Source organism: Gekko japonicus, unplaced genomic scaffold (assembly GCF_001447785.1).
Source record: "Gekko japonicus isolate JY-2015 unplaced genomic scaffold, Gekko_japonicus_V1.1 scaffold58, whole genome shotgun sequence".
Lineage (NCBI taxonomy): Eukaryota > Metazoa > Chordata > Lepidosauria > Squamata > Gekkonidae > Gekko > Gekko japonicus.
Genome location: NW_015162475.1, coordinates 1,905,568 through 1,927,262, shown reverse-complemented (window position 1 = coordinate 1,927,262; position 21,695 = coordinate 1,905,568). Strand labels below are relative to the sequence as shown.

At 42.2% G+C, this 21,695-nt stretch overlaps 1 protein-coding gene across 1 annotated transcript in view; it reads left to right on the top strand.

Moving 5' to 3' along the window:
- The window catches only part of ITGA9 (integrin subunit alpha 9), a 296,748-nt gene that overhangs the window by 74,510 nt on the left and 200,543 nt on the right, over positions 1-21,695 (top strand). Inside the window, exon 14 of the mRNA XM_015405733.1 lies at positions 284-444. Within this exon, the coding sequence (XP_015261219.1) occupies positions 284-444 (161 nt within the window). The remainder of the gene's footprint in view (positions 1-283; positions 445-21,695) is intronic.

The following is a 21,695-nucleotide window of genomic DNA, read 5'->3' as shown; positions in this document are numbered from 1 at the left end:
ACAGAATGCTGTTACCTTCCCACCGAAGCGGTACCTATTTATCTACTTGCAGTTTCTTGCTTTCGAACTGCTATGTTGGCAGGAGCTGGGACCAGAGACGGGAGCTCACTCCGTCACGTGGCACCTTTTAATTAGCATGATATTTTTTGGTAGCTTTTCTATCGAGTTAGGGCTGATGACGGTGGAAGAAAGGGGGAGAAAAAAGCAGTCTACAACTAACATAATGGCCCTAAATAAGCAAGGGTTTACTTGAAAATGTTTTTTTTACTTTTTAAAAAAATAGAATTGAACTATAACCTGACGGCAGATGTGGCGAAGAAAGAAAAGATCCATCCCATCCGGGTTTACTTTGTGTCTTCCGGAGAAGCAATGGGTCAGGTCACAGAGACGTTGCGACTGTCATACATGCAAGAAAAGTGCAAGTCCTGCCTAGCGTACGTGAAGGTGAGTCCAGTTCTTCTTCCCTACCCTGTCTTTGTATGCCTTCATCTTTTCTAGCTGCTAATTTAAAATAGTTGGCATATAATTATTCAGCCACGATGGGCTTGGAATGTGTTTGTGTTATTGTCACTGAAGTGTCTGAAGTGACGGCATGCTAAAAATGCTGGGAAGAAAGACCTTAAAACCATTTTTTTTTAAAGGAGCTATAGGCAGGCACTCTGTTTTGAGGAAAGAGTCTTGGTCCCCCTGCAACAGTAGTTGTCATAGTGGGGAAAGATGTTTAGCTTCCTTGTGACCATAAATTAACAATGTGTGTGTTCCATGGATTGTTTGGAAATATCCCTAATTGGCAGCCTGGTTGTAATTCATTTGGATTTTTGTTAGACAGGGATCCGGTTTACAATTGTTACTCCAGCAAGGAATGTTGCCAAAGGATTCAGCTCTGAGGAGGGCTGCCTTCCCCCGACAGTATCCATCCACTGGTTAATCAGTGTTCTGTTTCTCAAGGTTCGGGCAGAGACCACCAAGGAGATACTTGTGACCTGATAAGATTCTTCCTGTTGCGACGACTGTTGTAGATAACTAGGGAAATGTGAAAAGATAGGCGGTTCTGTATACGGTTTCTTTTTTAAAAATTAGATATCCTTCACCATTAATATCCATCATTTATCCAGATGGCTCATGGAGTTGTCGTAGCAAAACATCTTTTACGTTAGCCTTTGTGTTGCTATTTTCTTGTTAGGAGATCCTCTGTGGATCTCATTATTAAGAACACATCCTTGAAAAACAAATAATATTTAAACATTAGGTCATAACCTATTCCTAGATAATTCTTCAAGTGTTATGTGTTTCAAGGAGGTGAACCATGGGCTTACTGGCTTATGAGGAATCGCAGTTGCTTACGCAGAAGGGGAAAAAAAGCAAAAGTATGTTTTGTTGATTAACTAAAACTTTGAGATAACTGGGAAGCCACATGGGATTATTAGCAACTCATATGAAATATAGAGAACTGTCTTGTTTTTTCCCCTCCGGCTCAGAAAATGTCAGGAATGTTCATACTTAAGAACATAAGAACATAAGAGACGCCAATGTTGGATCAGGCCAAAGGCCCATCCAGTCCAACACTCTGTATCCCACAGTGGCCAGAAATACCAGTGCCATCAGGAGGTCCACCAGTGGGGCCAGGACATTAGAAGCCCTCCCACTGTTGACCCCCCCCAAGCACCAAGATGACAGAGCATCACTTGCCCCAGAGTCCCTATCTATACCTTGTGGCTAATAGCCACTGATGGACCTCTGCTCCATATGCTTATCTAATTCCCTTTTGAAGCCGTCCATGCTTATAGCCGCCACCACTTCCTGTGGCAGTGAATTCCAAGTGTTAATCACTCTTTGGGTGAAGAAGTACTTCCTTTTATCCGTTCTAACTTGTACAAGGGAGGATACAGAGTGATAGGACTAGTGATCTTGGATAGCCTTTGCTCTCGTTGGAGATAGTGATAATGGTCATTTGACGTTAGCCTATTTCAAGAGAGCTGGATTAAGGGCAAGGGGGAATCAGGGTTGCTTAGCATATATCAGACTTCTAGTAAGGAGTATAGGGAGGCAAACTATATCTCAACATGTTTTACTCATTTAGCTGCCATCAGAATATGCTTCAGATATTCAGCTAGGTTCAAGTCCAGTAGCATCTTAGAGACCAAGAAGCTTTTCGGGTATAAGCTTTTCGGGTATAAGAGTCAAAGCTCCCTTCGTCAGATACCAAAGGGAGCTTTGACTCTCTAAACGTTATACCTGTGAATCTTGTTGCTCTCTAATGTGCTAGTGGTCTCGAATCCAGCCGCTCTGCTGCAGACCAGCAAGAGCACCCTCTGAAACGATCCCCAGGCATTGATGCTTTTGTTTCTGTTCTGGGTAAAGCCCATCAGCTCTTAAGAACATAAGAGAAGCCAATGTTGGATCAGGCCAATGGCCCATCCAGTCCAACACTCCGTCACACAGTGACCAAAAATACCAGGTGTCATCAGGAGGTCCACCAGTGGGGCCAAGACACTAGAAGCCCTCCCACTGCTGCCTCCCCAAGCACCAAGAATACAGAGCATCACTTGCCCCAGCCTGAGAGTTCCTATCTATACCTTGTGGCTAATAGCCACTGATGGACCTCTGCTCCATATGTTTATCTAATTCCCTCTTGAAGCCGTCCATGCTTGTAGCCGCCACCACCTCCTGTGGCAGTGAATTCCATGTATTAATCACTCTCTGGGTGAAGAAGTACTTCTCTTTATCTGTTCTAACCTGACTGCTCAGCAATTTCATGGAGTGCCCACGAGTTCTTGTATTGTGAGAAAGGAAGAAAAGTACTTCTTTCTCTACCTGCTCTATCCCATGCGTAATCTTATAAACCTCGATCATGTCACCCCTCAGCTGTTGTTTCTCCAAGCTTCAGAACCCCAAGCATTTTAACCTTTCTTCATATTTAAAAAAAAATTGGTTGACAAGTGCAATAGTAATTTGAATTAGTAGATTTATAATCAGTTAGAAATAGTAGTTAGTAAAAAGCCTGTCCTTGCCTTCCTTCAATTAATGTGTGCCATTTGTGTTGCTCTGTGCTGGACAGTTCCTCATGCAACTGAATTATCATTGGCAGCGAAGATGCAAGCAAAACACCATCAGCTAACTCCAATCCTGAACAAAGTCACACCCTTTTAAATTTATGAGTTTAGAAAAGTGTAATTCTGTTTAGGATTGCACTTGTAATCCCACCAGTTTTTCACATTGCACCTCTACAGTTTCTTCAATAAAACCTAGAAGTCTGAGTGTTCTGAACTCCTAGTTAAAGCCAGATGTTAAAAGATAGGGTGAGCAGTATTAAAAATGTAATACATCGTTTCAAAATACTCCATGCTTCATTTTTAAGTATACAATGTGGGGTTATAATAAATTCTGACTAAACAGGATATTGTTAAATGAAAGGACCCATGTATATTTTATAACATAACATCCTGTAATTTTTATTAAGTTGATATTTTCCCTAGTTCTTTAATGGACTTTTGCAATCTGCAGTGGGGCTCCCAGACCATGGGTCTTTCTAATATTTCTGCTTTTGGGTGGCTGTTTCTGCCTTTAAAGTAATAGGGCTTTTGCAAATAACTGTGATCATGAACTTTCCATTTCCTAATGTTTGTATTATCTGGGTGTGCCACTGCTTGATGTTTTAAAAGGGATATTCTCTCTATCTCTCTGTGTTTATTGTTCGTATTTGAGGCTACCAAACATCAGCTTTAATTTTTTTTTTTTGGGGGGGGTGGAAATAAGGGCCAGTTTTTTAGAAAACAGAGACTGAGCCAAATTGCTGGTCTTGTTTTTCTCCTTGCCTGGGAACATCTGCTCATGTTGATTTCTCTATTTATTATTGGAGTTAGTACTATAATATGTGAAATGTCTCTTCCTGTACTGTCCAGCTTGGCCGTTAAAATCCTCTTCCTGTGTCCTCCTCTCTGTGTCCCACCTGCAGAAGTTAGCCAACAGCAACCACAGAAGGGGCATTTTCCGTGGTGACCTCCCCTTGCCTTGGGAATTCCCTCCCCTTTGAGACTTGGCTGGTGAATCTTAAAGGCTTTACTGCCCTTTAAAGTGAGGCCAAAACATTACTCTTTAACTGAAGGGGACATCATTTTAAGTGGTTTTTATGTTATGCTTGAGGGCTGTGTAAAGGATATCATTTTAAGTTGCTGAATGGATGTTGTTTATGCCCCTGGTGGGTTCTTGGCTTGTCTTAATATTGTTAATTTTATGGTAGTTGTGCTTAAGATTTTAATTGTACTTTGTTTTAACCTTGTGAGCTGCCTCAAATAGGCCTCTGGGAAGATAGTGTATAAGTTTTTTATAATAAATAAATAGTGTAATTAACAGAATTAGGATTGCTGCCTTTGTGTGACATGCTAGTGACTTGATTATTCCCATGCTTAAGAATTTTGGTGACTGTATTACTGGCTGAACTGAAGTGCCTGGTTCTAAACACGCACAACATTTTGTTGGCCGGGAGGCTGCAAGCTGCACAGGCAGCTTGTGAGGTTGTGAGGCAGATTGTAAGGTTTCCCCCAGGATTCTTGTGTCCCGTGTCTGGGCACCAGCCTTGTGAGCGGCAATAAACTGCCTTTGCTCAGAGCTCCTTTCAAGTATGGTAGAGAATTGTGTTGGATGCAACTGGCTTAAATCGGTAAAGCTGCTGGGTTCGCCAGGCTTAGTATGGACGCAAGGCACCTGAGCTTCTGTTCCTGCCAAATTAATGTTTTGCTTGCTACATCTCAGTTGCCACTTGCTACAGCCAAGGAAGTAAGGGCCACTGAGATGTACCACACTCTCTCCAAGTCTAAGAGTGCAGCAGAGAATTTACTGTACTTTCAGGAACTGGGAAGAAGGAGAATCTCTGTCATGCAGTATTTATGTGTGTCTGGGTAACCTCTGATAGTCTAGCTGCTTGACTTCAGCCTTGGAACACACACATGAAGCTTCATTATACTGAATAAGACCATCAGTTCATCAAGGTCAGTATTATCTACACAAACTGGCAGCAGCTGTTCAGGGTCTTAGGTCTTTCACATCACCTACTACCTGATCCTTTTAACTGGAGATGCCGGGGACTGAACCTGGGATCTTCTGCGTGTGTAGCAGAGGCTCTTCCACCGAGCCACAGTCTCTTCCATTAAATTCTTATAGTGAACACCTATAAAGCTGCTTTATACTGAAGCAGATTGTTGGTCCATCAAGGTCAGTATTGTCTACTCAGACTGACAGTGGCTCTTCAGAATCTCAGGCTGAGGCCATTCACACCACCGGATCCTTAATTGGAGATGCTAAGGATTGACCCGGTGGTGTTCTGCATGCCAAGCAGATGCTCTACCACTGAGCCACAGGCCCTCCGAAGGTGGTAGCTCCAGAGGTGATGGTTGCATCCGACCAGCTGTTTAATCCATTTTTACACAACGCAGCATTGCATAAAATTTCATTGTAGAAACTGGGGGAGAAAGATGAATAGAGCATTAACCTTTTCTACTGTTGAGTGTCCCCCCCCCCAGCCAATTCTATTCATAGTAGTCAACAATTGTACATAGAAGTCATTTGGGGGAGGGGACCATTCCAGACTGAAAATGGAGGAAATGGTGTATTTGTCATACCTTCATGGTGGTTTTGGTCTTTCTCCTTTTCCAGCTATCACAAGGCTAGTGTGGTAATGATGATAAACCTCACATGATGACCTCTGCAGCTTTCTCTCCAGTTGATGGCCAGCCAGCGGAGCTCCTCACTGCTATCAATCCTTTCTTGTCAGTGCTCAAAGCCAGACTCTCAAAACAGAGAGCTTCCACTGACTGCAATTAAATCAGACAGAGCATTTTATGTTGTGCAGATACTCTTATCTCCTGACTTTGGCATGATGTCTGAAACAGTCCCACGATGCCTTTAATATTCACTCCCCATTGATTCTACTTGGGCCTAATAGAGACGATGAACCAAACCTGCCAACAAACCTTAAAACCTAAATATTTGGACTAGTCAGCCTAAGCTAGATGTCTGAGAAAGCCTGTGATGCCCTTCTGACAGCATTTGAGAGATGCTGAAGTACGGCTTCATTTCTCACTGTTGGTACAAGGAGAGAGTCCCAGGCCCATACCACAACTCTGCTGTGCACCTGCGTTGCCCCACTTCCCGCGAAAGGAGATGCTGGTGTGGGGCTCTTTCTACATGGCTTGGAGTTTCTCATGATACCCCGGTGGTCCTGAAAGTAGCTGAGCTGCAGCAGTTCCATCAGTGTAATGCTTGACTGGGGTCTGCGTTGTTTTGCAAAGGGTTAGTGAAGATTTTATATATGCATTGGATGTAAATGTGGATGCTCCACAACCATCGAGTATATCTGCCTGTTGTAGCGTTCCGATAACATATGCATCCAAACTGGGTTGTGTTTTTCTTGGAAACAGCATTGTTTTCATATAATTGTATTGCCTTGTAGAGGTAGAGAGAGAGATTGCCCAAACATCAGAAAGGGGCAGCTATGCTGTTAGCATGCCTGTGTGCGCATGCACAGATATATATGCATATGTAGTTTTGTTATATACATTTTTGGCACCTTTATGGAAAAAGGAGCTTATATGTGTTAAATGAAATGTTATGCGAAATTACTTACTTCAGACTGAATCCATACACTCTTGCTCTGAATCTACTATTGTATTGTTCAGATTTCACTAAAAGATATGCAGCTTTGGGGGCTTACTTCCGTAGAAATCTGATATTTTGGAGCAAGACCGAAGTGCTGGTGATGTGGCAAACTTTGTAATGGAGGAATTTCGTCATCGTGTTTCAGGGCTTGGCCTCTGAGCTGATTCTGAATTCAGCCCACATCCCTCCAGAGTTTAGGTGTGGGTCAAAATGGGCCAACTTGTAGTCTACCTGCCATTATCCCCCCCCCCCGGTATTCCAAACTTACTACAGGGAGATGGGTAGGTAGCAGGAAGGAAGCATGTAACAACGATAGGCCTCAAAGTTATGGCCTGTATGCAGTTACACATATTTGCAGCAATTACATTTTCTATGTTTCCCAGCAAACCTAGATTCAGCTGTACATTTACATTGGTAGAACATGTGTGGAAAATCCCTTGCTTCCTATGGTATAAATAACCATACCCTTAGTGCTGGGTGGCACCCAGGTGTTTGGAAGCACCTTGGAAGGGTAAGAACCAGACACACTTCTATATCATGCTCAGCAGCAGACAGTTCAAGATGCACATGTGTGGGGGGGCCATATGAATTCCTCTTTTATGCCTTTAAGACCAACAAAGGTTTATTCAAGGTATGAGTTTTTGTGCGCATGCACACTTCTTCAGAATGAACCTTTGTTGGTCTTAAAGGTGCTACTGGACACAAAATTTGTTCTACTTCTTCAGACCAACACGGCCGCCCACCTAGATCTATCTTTTATGCCTGTTCCTTCATCCCTGGAAACTTATCTTGGAGTGAATGGGGCAGATGTTAGTCTTTATATTTAATATATATTGGTTAAGAAGTTTGCGTGAGTATGGCCAAAGTTCTAAAAGTTAATTGATTTGGTTTGTTCTTAGAAACAATATAAATAAACTCTTACATCCCATTCTAGAAGCAGACAGAATGATGCACACCATCTGTGACTGGTGACATGCAGAGAGAGCCACAGTTTTAATGAACAGACATTTAATACTGAATGCAATGTATAAAGCAGTTCAAAAGCTTTGTACAAGCATAGCTAGGATTATCTGTGGACCTAGGAAAATATGGTGTGTTCTGCACAGATCCCATGGCTGTGAAGCGCTTGACCTGTGTGTTCACGCGACTAGCAACAGAACAGATCACCAGGTGAAGCTTTTCATGGCAGGGGAATTATTATCTTCTAGTATTGCTCTTTGGGACCTGCTGCCCACTCTGGAATCTTTGGTTCCCCAAAGGAGTCCCTTAAAGAGACTTGCCATTGGCGGCCTGGGGATCTTCCCCATACAGTCTTACATGGTGACAGTCTTACCCACATTGTGTACTATCCCAACTTAAATTTAAACAAGAGTTTATATTCCAGTGCTGTCTATTTCACATCCTTGTTGTTTCTGAGCAGAGTGGTGTGGCGCTTGGGAAGGAGGGAGGTGAGGGAAGGATCCAAGAGGATCCTGAAATAGGGAAGTGGAGCTCGTAATCCTTCCCTGAAGGAAATATCTCCCAAGAAAGAGAGGGTGATCCTCATCAAAAGCTGATCTTGGTAACTCGGCTGGAGTTTAAAATGTGTGGCAAATGTGTCTGTTGCTAGACATCTCTCCCACACAGTCTCTGCATTGGGTAGATTTTGCATATCTCCATCAGCCACAGAGGAAACTTGAGGATCCCATAAAGTGCCTTCTTACCACTTTTTATCCTTCCTGTCACTGGCCGTTTGCAAATGGCTTGGAGCTCTAAGGCAAATAAGGCAATTAGCATGCTAAGCATTCAGTTCTATCTCCAAGGATTACAGATGTTCGGGATTGTGTGTCTTGTCTGCCAAGCACAGTTGGCCGGAGATGGGATGCCGGCTGTGTGCCCAGTAAAGGGCAAGGCCCTTTGGGCTGGCATTGCAGATTTGGTAACTGAGTGTGTATGTGTGTGAGGGAGAAGAGGTGAACGTATTTAGTGGCATTGACAAATCAACAATTTAGCAAGCACCTGTTCTTCTGACCGCCCCCCATTATGTCATGATGTCATTATCAGTTTCCTCAGGACAAAGACCATCACAAACTGGATTAAGACTTGGACTGGAAATGTTATTGGAAAAGCAATTATACAGAAATGTGCTTTGCAAGACACTGCTATTTAAAATGGTGGAATGGGTATTTATTTTGAGGAGTTAACGTCATCTGTGGTCACTCACTTGTCCTTCACTATCTTTTGAATTGTTGCTTTTTTTACTCACTGACAAATCACTACATTTGCTGGAACTTAAGAGATAAGAAAGCTGCAACTTCTCATACAATAGGAACGCTCTTTGGACTGCTTAGTCCATCTGGTATTAAGATCAGTGCTAGTCTTTGTCTACTTGATAGCTCAATAAAATAACTATAATTTTTCTTTCCAGAGGCAGATTATTTTAGCTATATCTGTAGGCTGAGAAGGTAAAACATTCTGTAGTTGTGATGCATTAGAGAAGAGGCAGTTGTCATTTTGTGTTTTTGTCTTCTGTGCTCCCTTGAGGCCAAGGTATCTGATGATGAAAACTAATGACTGGGACGTTTCCTATTTTAATTGTGAAAATGCAATTTTCCTTTTAATGCTTTTACAATTCCTTAGCTTTGTCTCATTTTGATAAAAGCTGTGTATGTGTTTTTGTCTTCTGTCAAGCAAGTAGAACACAGTGTCAAAGAGTATCAGCTGCAGGGTTGCCAACTCCAGGCTGGGAAATTCCTGGAGTTTTGGAGGTGGATCCTTGGGAGGGTGTGATTTGGGGAGGGGGGAACCCCAGCAGGGTACGATGCCATAGAGTCCATCCTCCAAAGCAGTCATTTTCTTCAGGGAAACTGGTTTCTGTAGTCTGAAGATCAGTTGCAATTCAAGGGAATCTCCAGACTCCACCTTGAGGTTGGCTACTCTAATCAGCCATGAGCCTGGAAGCAATGTTCCCTCTAAGCTGTGCATGTGAGTGGCCACCAGTGTTCCCTCTAAGCTGAGTTAGTGTGAGCTAGCTCACAGTTTCTTAGCCTCCGGCTCACACATTTTTCTCTTAGCTCAGGAAGGATGGCTCCAGAGCAAACTAATTTATGCAGCAGCCAAATGGCTCGCTCACAACTTTAATGCCAGTAGCTCACAAAGTAGAATTTTTGCTCACAAGACGGCTTAGAGGGAACATTGGTGGCCACTCATTAACACAGGAAGCTCCACTCAGCAGTAGTCTGGAGCCGGGTAGGGCCTTGCACTGCCCACTGCCCATTTTAAGATTACAGCAGTTATACTCTGCTCAGGATGTAAACTGCTCCGCTCAGCAGGGAGAAAAATTAGAGGGAACATTGCCTGGAAGTTATCTGTTCAAGTATCACCTGGCCTCTAATTTGTTAGGATGGCAAACCTAAACATGCTCACTAATGAGTAAGCCTATTGAACTTAATGGAACTTAGTTCTGAGTAAACATGTTTAGGATTGCAGTGCATGTGTCAGGAGAACCCTCAATCTCAGCACTCCAACCTGCAGATAAGAATGCTGGCGTACCTTACAGGGCTTTTGTATCGGTTACTGAAATGTGAAAAACTGTGAATTTGCTGTAACTGCTAAGCGTGATTGTTACAAAAGCAGTAATATTGTTTCATTTTAAATATTTTCAGCATATTTTCTATTATAAGATAATATTCAAGGCTATTTACGCTTGGAAAAAAGCTAAAGTTAATAACGTGTAGATGGTTGCAATGAAATGAAAATCAGATGTGTCTAAAACAATAATTTAAAACAGTCAAAACAGCAAAGTAAATACTAAAAAAAAATTAAGGCAGTAAAACAGCAGCCCATAATAAATCAGCACTAAGACTTGTTAAGAGTTTTAAAAACATTTTCCGATGGCTTTTTGTTGACCGGGTGCATGTTTTACCCACTCGTTTTGCTTTTTGGCCATATTATGATTGGCTGTTGCCTGCTTTGTTTTAGTGTTATCTGGTCTTAATTTTTCTGTAGCTTTTTTAGTTGGTCTGGTTGGTTTAAGGGTTGGAGTATATTGTTATAAAGTTGGGTTGATGGCAGGCCTGGTAACTGTCAGGGGGGCTTACTGGCAGCGGGGGGCCTACCCAGTGACATAATGACTCTGGGGACACTCTAGCATTTGGGTGAAGCTCTAGAGTTTCACCCAAATGCCAGAGCACCCTGTTGATGTGCTAATGTCACTCCCAGGCACATGGGAAGTGATGTCAGCACATCAAGACACTGCTGATGTTGCCTGTTCTCTGGTGGTCCTAGGAGTGGGGCAGTCCTTACTCTTGGGAATAGGCTCCTCCTCTGGAACAGGGTCAGTTTCCTCAGATCAGTCCAGGAAGGGGAGGGGAGGGGCCCCTGGGAACATCCACAGTCTTACCGGCCCTGCTGCTTGAGCAGGACGTGTTTCCCAGGTGCTCTGTAGAGCGCAGTGATCCAGGAATGAGAAGAAGAGAGGGAGACCTTAAAAAGGATATTATAGCTTTGGAAAAAGTGCAGAAAAGGGCAACTCGAATGATAAAAGGGTTGGAACACTTTCCCTATGAAGAAAGGTTAAAGCGCTTAGGGCTCTTTAGCTTGGAGAAAAGACGACTGAGGGGTGACATGATCGAGGTTTATAAGATTATGCATGGGAAAGAGCAGGTAAAGAAAGAGGTACTTTTCTCCCTTTCTCACAATACAAGAACTCGTGGGCACTCCATGAAACTGCAGAGCGGTCGGGTTAGAACGGATAAAAGGAAGTACTTCTTCACCCAAAGAGTGATTAACACATGGAATTCACTGCCACAGGAAGTGGTGGAGGCTACAAGCATGGACGGCTTCAAAAGGGAATTAGATAAGCATATGGAGCAGAGATCCATCAGTGGCTATTAGCCACAAGGTATAGATAGGGACTCTGGGGCAAGTGATGCTCTGTCTTCTTGGTGCTTGGAGGGATCAACAGTGGGAGGGCTTCTAATGTCCTGGCCCCACTGGTGGACCTCCTGATGGCACCTGGTATTTTTGGCCACTGTGTGACTGTTGGACTGGATGTACTTCATGGCTTGACACCATCATGCTCAGAAGCATGGCCAGTACCATCCCCTCTATCTTGTGTTTTTTCAGCCTGTCAATGGTCAGAAGTTGTATGTTGTGTTGTCTATCCTGAGATAGAGAAACCCTGTCCTTCATTGTTGCTATGTGCACCCCCTTCTCCATGTTGACCATGAAGGCATGGTCCCTAAGAAAAAATCACTGCCATCTCTGATGCTCCCCCGTTCTACCACTTCCTGTGGCAGTGAATTCCATGTGTTAATCACTCTTTGGGTGAAGAAGTACTCCCTTTTATCTGTTCTAACCCTACTTCAGTGGTCAAGGTTCCATGCCCGATCTCTACAGATGTTTTCCTTTACCTTGCCAGGATGTGGTGGCCAATTAGGGCTACAAGCTGGTACAGTTGCCATAACCAACTTCAGTGGGCTGGAAGCCCTTTTGTTTCCAGTGGGGTTCCCCGATCTGGAAGGGCCTGCAGTTCCTGCGGTGGGGGGTGGCAAGCTGCTTATAAAGGTTGTTTTTAGTGGACTTTACTGTTGTGAACTGTCCCAGGCAATTGTTGTGGAGACACAGCATATAAACATTTCAGGAGGTGGTGCTGTGGTTCAGTGGCAGATCACCAGCTTTGCACACAAAAGGACCAAGATTCGGTTCAGGCATCTCCAGTTAAATGGATCAGTTGAGGCCAAAGACCTGGGTCTGAGACGATGGAGAACTGCGGCCAGTCAGAACAGACAATACTGACCTTGTTAGACGAATGGTCTGTCTTGGTACGTCAGCTTCACATGAGTTCAATTAAATAAAGATTTAACAGTAAAATTAATACGAGAGCTGAGATATAGTTTCCCAGTTCACTGATTATACTCCAAATTGAAAAGACTCTTAATTCCCTTTGCAGTTTCATAATGTGTGGTATCCTTTTATTTCCCCCTTGAGTCCATTTTAATAATGTCTGTAATAGTTGTTCATCAACAGTAATTAACCAGTCATTACATTCCAACCCAGACATGACTCTCTTTGGGTACAGCTAAGAAAACTATCTGAGTATAATTAAAGCAGTTTATTTAATTTAGTAACGTGTTTGCTCATTTGTTGCTTTGTGCTTCATTTGGTGATTCAGAGATTGAAAAACTGAAAGGATCCAGTCATAGTTTAAGTTTGTTGCTAAGCTGAAATAAATCGTAAGTGCTCATTTGATAGTATGGTCTAGAATAGATCATACCTAGTGACAGTGGATTTCATTTACACTAGTGTGAATTTAATCCGTCAAACTACATTTAAAAAATATGAATATGCATATTTTTAAAAATGTAGTTTGTAGGATTAAATTCATACCATCTTTACTGAAATCTACTGCCATTGAGTGTGATATGAAACCCATTTAATTAGATCCAATCAAGTTTCCTGCAGGTGGCAAAGGCAGGAAGTATTTGTTTTGGCTACCCGGAAAAAACTACGCTGAGAATTATGAAACTTGCATGTACAAAACCCATGTGTGATGAGGGCTCTAAGGATGGAGGAGAACCGGGTGAGATTGAGTGAAAAAGCTGCAGGATCCAACAAAAATTTATGTTTTCTTTTTCCTGTTTTGAACAGCAGATTCCATGGCAAATTGGCTGCCAATGTTGATTTCAGTGAATTGTAGATGTGCACACGTGTAGATAATGAGTTCATAGATTATCAGTTAGCTCCTTGAAGAAAAGATCTATATCATTTCATATGTGTGTTACCTTTACAATTGCACTGCATCATAGGTTTTATAGTTTTAAAATACTCTTGTGTTTCTCATGTAAAAGCTGCTCTCATGGTAATACAAATGGTTTGGTGTGAAATGGTTGGAGTTCTTTATCAATTAAAGTACTGCAAGCATGATAATTCTAATGATGTAAGTATGACTCGAAGATCGGTACATAGAAAGTGGACATTAATACCATAGTATTTATTTATTTATTCTTACTGTTATTATATTAACTATTGTATTTATCCTCAAAGTGGCTATGTACTCAAGAACTTGGGTGAGTTAATATGGAGTTTGATGACCTAATTTTCTGGGGTTATTATTTCACTTGTGAGGTGGATCAAGTGTAAAGAAAGAAAAGAGTTAACAGCAGGTCTTACCCTCAGCAAGGCTGCCTTAGGTTGGCGTCAGAGCCTTTTTCTCAGCTCTACAAAATATGACCTATGAATAAATTAGAGTGCCTCTGAGCATCTATGAAACTATGAGAAACCACAATGAGTCTCCACATATTTGGCACTGGGAGAGTGTCTTCTAGGGAAGAGGATATGATTTCCAGGCAGATTGGAGCATGGGCACATCATAATTTAGAAATTCAATACTGGTTAATAACTTTACTGAAAAGATCTCCCTGATTCTCAGGAGACATACATCCATTGATGTTAAAGCCCATGTTGACGAGTTGTTCTTTTAGCTAATGGTTTTGGATAGATTTGTATAAAAGGGGCAGGGTTTTAAATTACCAGCCTTTTGATAATTGTTATGCATTAATCTGCAAACACTAAGACTGTAGTACTTTAGTGAGAGCCTCAGAGAAAGGAAAAACTGACCCAGTGCAATGGAATTCTGTATATGCAGTATGTAAGACCAAAGGCTGCCTTGCCAAGAATTAAGACTCCATTTAGGTCCAGCCTTGTGTATTCGGTGGTAGATTTTATATGCCTTGAATATGTTTATCTCATTGCCTCAGAAAGACGTCATGTGTTCTGCCTGATTAAAAGTGGTGGTGGAGGACTCCCCCCCTTCCTTTTTGAGAAGCTTTATTTACATGAATGTGCTATTTTGGTGAATCTTGTATGTCTGTGCTGGCCAGATTTATTGTGAAGAACGTGCTGGGAGTCTATTGTACCTAATGTCCCTCCTGGCTGAGGCTGAGTGGCTGTAAAACTGTTAACTAAACAAACACAACATTTTCCATAGCTTCACAGTTGATGTGAAGAGTTCAGCTATCCCACTGGAGGCAAGCTAGCCAGGAATGACTGTGCAGTCAGTGCTTGAAGCTGGAATCCTTCCCCTTGACCGGTGATTCAGAGAGGTGGGGAAAGGCTGTCTAATTTGTGCAAAATTCTTGCTAACATGAAGCCTTGAAATTTACATAAATAGAGAGTGGCATCCTTATTATCTTGGCTTTTTAACACCAACAGGGATTGATTAATTCCCTCTTTGCATGAGAGTGGGCACTTCTATTCCTGCTCCAAATTCTACACTGTCACCAAATCAATGTTCCCTCTAAGCTGTGGAGTCTTGTGAGCAAAAATTCTACTTTGTGAGCTACTGGCATTAAAGTTGTGAGCGAGCAATTTGGCTAATGCATAAATTTGTTTTTGAGCCATACTTCCTGAGCTAAAGCAAAAATGTGTGAGTTGGAGATTTGATTGGTTGCGCAAAAATTTTAAAACCTTTGCTTTGGGAGCAGCTGCCACCACAGCTCACAAATCAATCAATCAATTTTATTTGTCAATCAATCAAGTTTATTACGGTCACAGACCAGTATAGTAGAAGACAAGTAAGTACAGTTAAGAGAGCAGTAAAATTATAAAATATAATGGCATCTAAAATTATAAATAAGGATCTAAAAACTTTAAAATACAGAAATACAGAAATAATAAAGTCAAAATTATGATCAAAAGTTAGGTTTAGGCCTATCTGAACTTTATCTCTTTCCTAGTTTGGTATGCCAACCAACCAAATTTGGCAACCATTCTAGTCAGCTTTTGATTATCTCCTGCCAGCATAATTGACAAAAGTATCCTTCTATTACGACCTGGAAAGGAGTTAACTATAGGCTTGATCAAAACTTCCCATGTGTATATGGAGCCCACCTGCATAGATTCCTGCACGTTCAGTCCAGGACCTTCCGTCATCCAAGGTACTGGATCAGGCATACAGGATGAATATGTATAGATTCCATATAATCATCTTAGCATCAGGACCAGTGAGTGCAATCCTGGTTAGCCCTTCTGTGCATTATTGCTGAACAGGCTCTACTTATCCTGTGTTGCCTCAAGATGTGTTAGCGGCTTTAAAGAGGGCGAGCATACATATTTAGGGGAGATAGTCCTACCAGTGCTATTAGTCATGAAGGCTGGATGGAACCTTCACTTTTAGAGACAGCATGCAACTGAATACCCATTTCTGGAAGGTAAGTGTCTTCACATGCTGCCTGTTATTTTCTGAGAAACATCGGAAGCCATTGGTAGAAAGAAACAGGATGCTAGGTGAAGGGAAACTTTGGGCTGATCCAGCAAAGCTTTTTTTCCTATCCGCCCTTAATGCTACCCATATGCCTTTAACGTGTTGCTCCCAGGATGCTGTGTTGCTTTTCTGTTGCCACAGTTGAAAGCAAATGGAAGTAATTGTAGCCGTGTTTGAACAATTCAGCTGAACCATCAGGGTATCCAATCCTGTACTGTTCAGTCCTGAGTAAGAGTGGGAATTCTCTCCTTTCTGTCCCCATATATACTATTCCAAGATAACCCAGTGCCAGAAAATCAATAAACTGTAGCCTGGACCAATTAGGTATTTTATGTTTATTTGGTACTTTTGCATAATTTATTCTGGTGCTCTTTAATCATGTGGAGACTGGTGGTTGCATAACAGCCCATACATCTTTAAACTTTGTGACATTAAGGTTTTTGCAGCTTTCTTTTAAAATGAAAGTGGAGGTTCTTGGAAAGCTGGATTCAGTGCCAGTCCTGACCTGGATCATGGTACAATTCTGAAATTACAAAATGCATACATCCTGGCGGTGAACAGCATCCAGTTTACAATTGGACAGATCTATAAGGCAGCATTAGAACTTGTAACATGGTTTAGAGCAGTGAGGCTCCAAAAGCACCTCTTTTTTTGCAATGAATATGGACTCTCTGGATCAGCTTTGCAAATTGCAAAGCAAGGTGCGTATTGAAACCATCACAGAACTACTTCACTAGGTTCCAAACACCACTTGAGTCTGTTTTCAGCATGTCAGGCTGGTCTTGAGACTTGGCTTGCAGTTTCTAGATGGACCCCTTTGTATAGCAAAGTATATACTGGAAGTCTGTATACTAATCTGTATAAGCTTTTGTGTGCGCGCACACTTCTTGAGAAGAGTAGTTACTAATACCTTGCACTTTAAGTAATTTTCTTTCAAAAACCTTTAAAAGAGATAATTTACAGAGGTACAATGAAGTAGTTAGACTGATCTTGGATTTTGGCACTTCAGGGATTTTGGCACTTCAGGGAATGAACTTTGTCTCATTCCAGGCATGGAGGTTCCTGTTAAGCTCTTCTACGGGGATAGTCATGTCCTTCGAATCCCTCTTTAAAACTCATCTTTTCCACAAATACGTTGCCTTATCCCACCATCAAAATTTAGCTTTTTAATAGCTTCTTGGGCCATTGGCCTCTTTTTCCCCCCTCGGTGCTTGGAGTACTGATTTTCCTCGATACATACCATAGTAGGAAACTTCTGTAGATAAGCAATACAGCTTTAACGCTCTTTTACATTTGCTAGTTTCCACAGGGTCCCAACAAAGGTGCACATTCCTCATGTGAAAAAGACACATAGCCAAGACTTTAATAGTCTCTAATTTCAGACCCTAGGAGCGAGTCATCTTCCTTTAATTAGAACATGAAAAGGCATTTTGCCTGAAAAGACGAATAGAGAGCAAAAACGTTTTAATGAATGGCAATCAGAGCTCTCCTAACGAAAGGATTTGTTTCATTTGCTGATACAAACCCACGTTCTTTCATCATTCAAACTACTTTCGAATAAATTATTCTGAACACACTCCTGCCCTTTTACAACATTTGGGGTAAAGTGATATAAGCTGGCTTTGCAAAGGCTTTCAAATAAATACCAAACACATTTAGAGTGGTAACATTTCAGACTTGGTATTTGCTGTGAAATATCTTAAAAACAATTCCAACCTCTGAAATGTTACCTCTGTAAATATTCCCTTTTAAAGGTTTTTAAAAGTAAATTACTTGAAGCGCAAGGTATTAGTAACTTAAGCAAACACACCAATATTCAAAACATTTGTATCACTTAAACATTGTTGACGGTTGTTTCAATAGTTAGTGTTCTTAAAGCAGTAGAAAAGAGCAAGAGTCCAGGAGCACCTTAAAGACGAACAAAAATTTGTGTCAGGGTGTGAGCTTTTGTGGAGTCACTGCTCACTTCTTCACAGGGCTTTTATTGTAGAAAAAAGCCCAGCAGGAACTCATATATGGTTTAAGGAAACCTCTGAGACTTCCTTTAATACAAGGAACAATCAAAGGTACTTCCACCTTTCTAGAACTTTTATGAAATATTGCACATAAATAATTGTTGATTTTTTAAAAAAGCTTCGTGTGCTTTTCACTGTTTCTAGCTTTTGAGGAAATTTTAAGTTATTTCCTTGGAAATTTATGCTTTGGCTGAAGGAGTCTGAAAGCATGTCATGGTAGTGGAGCATTCTCGTTGGTTTGATCATAGCAAAACTATAATAAGATTATATTTTATGGATACAGGAAGTTTTAGGAGTGGACTTTATAACATGGAATATGGTATTTTTGAGTGTCTGTTCTCTCTCCCCCCCCCAATCCTTAATAAATGAAGTGGCTCAGCATTGGAGCTCATTTTGCTGGGGAGTAAGGTTAATCAAGTTAGCCTTGCAACATGTGTTCCTTTTTTCAATCTATTTAATACATTTGAGGTGGAGCTTGCCAAATTCCTCAAAGATTAAGCCTCTACCCAGTTATCTCTAAAAGGCCCATTAGTTTTTAATGAAGGAAATGAATTATTCTTTAAAAAGTACGCTCTCAAAACAAAACCAGTATTGGTTTAAGAATTAACCTACTTAGAAGGATACTCGTGGGCCTGCGGTGGTTGTTGATGTAGAAGTTAACTCTGACAGCCTGTATGTAAAATCTAGTTGAAGGCTGAGAGATCTTCATAGTGTATCATGTAAATTATAGTTTAGGCCATAGGAAGATTGTGTGGTTCTCCACATTGTGGGCAATATGTCCCCCCTATATCTTGTATTGTGCTTGTGGCCGTTGAAGTCTTACCACAAACCATATACAGATGGTGGAGGAGGGAAGACGTGAAAGTGGCAAGAAGGTGTCATGAGGAAAAGACAGAAATGGTAAGTGAGAGAGAGAGTATAAGGAAGAGAGTATTTTGTGGTTGACTGGATGGTTAAGTTTTATGAAACAGCCATGAAGCATTTCTGTGTAGCATGGTCCCAGTTATAGCTAGGGTTGCCAATCTCCAGGTTAGGTCTGAAGATCTCCAACAATTACAATTGGTCTGAAGACTACGGAAATCAGCTCCCCTGGAGAAAATGGCTGCTTTGGAATTTGGACTCCATTATACCCTGCTGAGGCCCCCTTACAAACCCTCCTTCCCTATCTCCCCCCCCCCAAGATCTCCAGAAATTTCCCAACCCAGAGTAGGCAACTAGGCAACCCCAGCTGTAGCCAGGTGTTACATGAGGTTGTAGTCATCTTCTGAGTAGAAGTCTAATATGAGTTGGTTAGGATTCATCCATTTTACTTAAAGTATAGGCCCTCCCCTAAAAAAAAAATGGGGAAAAAAGGCCCTGTGATTCTTTCCTTGCTATGAGTCAATCCAAATATTTTCATTTTTCATCTGTAAAAATATTCTGGCATTTTAAATCCTCCCAAGGCCCAACATATAATGAAAAGCAAGTCTCTCAAAATGTATCAAGCTTTGTTATGTGTTTGTGTGTGGGGGGGAGGTCATTGAAGGATATAAACTTCCTTTATTGGGCAGAGTTTTGTTCAACAGCAAACTGGCCCATTGTTTGGAGGCTTCTTGCCAGTTACAGTGAAAGATTGAGGGATTACTTTAAAATGTTGATTTTGTTCTCTTTGAGCCAGTGGAATTCTGTTCACGTTAGTAGCCCAAAGTTATAAAAGCAGATTGAAAATGTAACACTCCCCCCCACCCCACCCCCGGTCACAGAAATGACTATTTACAAAGTTCAGTCACCAGTTAGGTCTTGTTGGTTATTATGCTATTCCCATACCTACCTAGTCAACCAACAAAAAGCCTGAGTGAAAAAAATTGCTGATTGCCTCCTGAAATTTCAGAATCAAGGCCTTTTTTGTTCCAGAATCTTCTTGATGAATTTCCAGATCTCCGTGGAACTTCTCTGCAAAAGAGAGTTATTTAAGAAATTCTCTCCAATATCTCAAGAAACCGTTTTGTTCCAGGACAAGCTTTCAGTCGGCAGGTCTGTGTGCCACACCCATTCTATGACTGTAGGGTTGCCAGCCTCCAGGTGGGGCCTGGGGATCTCCCACTTTTACAACTGATCTCCAGCTGACAGAGATCAGCTCCCCTGGAGAAAATGGCTGCTCTGAAGGGTGGACTCTATGGCCTTGTACCATGCTGAGGACCCTCCCCAAACCCCACCCTCTTCTGGATCTACCCCCAAAGTCCCCAGGTATTTTCCAACGTAGAGCTGGCAACCCTATATGACAGACTGACCTCTGGGGTAGAGTTGCAGGCAGGAGATTGGGGGGGACTTACCGGGAGCAGGAGGGAGGCCCGGCCAACATGTAGCAATGTGCCTGCCTCACTGCCCATGTGATCTGGAAGTGACATCATCACATCGGGGATGTCAGGCAATGCTGTGGTATTTGGGCAAAAACTCTATGGCAATTTTGGCTTCTACCGTAGAGTTTTTGCCTAAATACCAGAGTATTGCCCTGATGTGATGATGTCACTTCCAGTCACATGGACAGTGACATAGACACATTGCTGCACATTGGCTGGAGCTCCCTCTTTTTCAGGGTAAATTGCAGCCAGTTGACAGGCATGGGGATGGTGGGGCCTGGCAGTGGGGGCCCCCTGCCTCCACCGGGGGGTCTGGCAACCCTATTCTGGGGTGAGCTGCAGGAAGCTGTTTGAGAGCTAACTGGTTGACAGCCAGTGCTGAGCCCAATTGCCCAAAGTCATCCTTGCTTTCCCTTCCCTCTTCCACCCAGGCACAAATGGCCCCTCCAGCCTATGGCTGAGAACCTGTTCCGTCCAGGAGGACTTTCAGTTCTTGCTGTTGGCCTGTGGTGCTATTATTATGAAGTCCATGGTGTTTCGTTGTTGTTGTTTTGTATGGTCTTTCTAGAAACTGCTGTGGAAACCTTTTGATTTAGTTGGTGGAATAGTAAATTTTAACTGGGGGTGGGGGGCTATTCAAACAAACTGGTCATATTTATACCTGAAGTATCTGGTCTGTGGAGACCTTCTCTAGGCAGCCATTCCAGATAATAGCAACTGGACCATGTAGGATGCATTGCACTAGCCAGTCCTGGAGGCTGCGAACGTTTGTGTGGTGATTGTAACGTGCAGTCAGGAGAAAAAGCATTTCAGCTTCTTTTACAAAATGAAGTAGTAAGTAGTGTACACCGGTGTACGAATTCACATACACAGCTGCCAGCATTACCTCAGAATATAGTTACATCAGCTAACCCAGAGGGATCTTGTAGTCAATTCAAATGGGCCATCAATTGTGGGATGACCAGTTCCCTCAAAAAAACCCAGACCACAATATAAACCCTGTTTTATTTCAATTTATCCTCTGTTGGGCAAGCCTCCTCCAACCACTGTTTCCGTGGTAAACCCACTGACTCTAGACCAGATGAAAATGAAATTAGTAGTTTAAAAAAATGTGTTGCAGGATACCTTGGCATTCTTAAACAGCTTATCAGAGGGTGCATTCAGACGGGGCATTTGCAATGGTATAGGTGCCGGTTGGAATCGGTGTTCACACAGCGAACATCTGCCTTCCGCCCCTAACCGTTGCAAAGAGCTTTACACCATTGTATTCTGCCACTAGGTCCCCAAGTGGTGGTATCCTGAGTACAACGGTTGTAATCGCTTTACCCCCGTCTGATCACTCTCCAACATTGTAGAACCACTTCTGTTCGGAAGCCCGAGGCTTCCGATTTTCGCCCGCCATTTTTTTTAAAGGTCGGCGATATGCGCTTGGGTGAAGCTTCG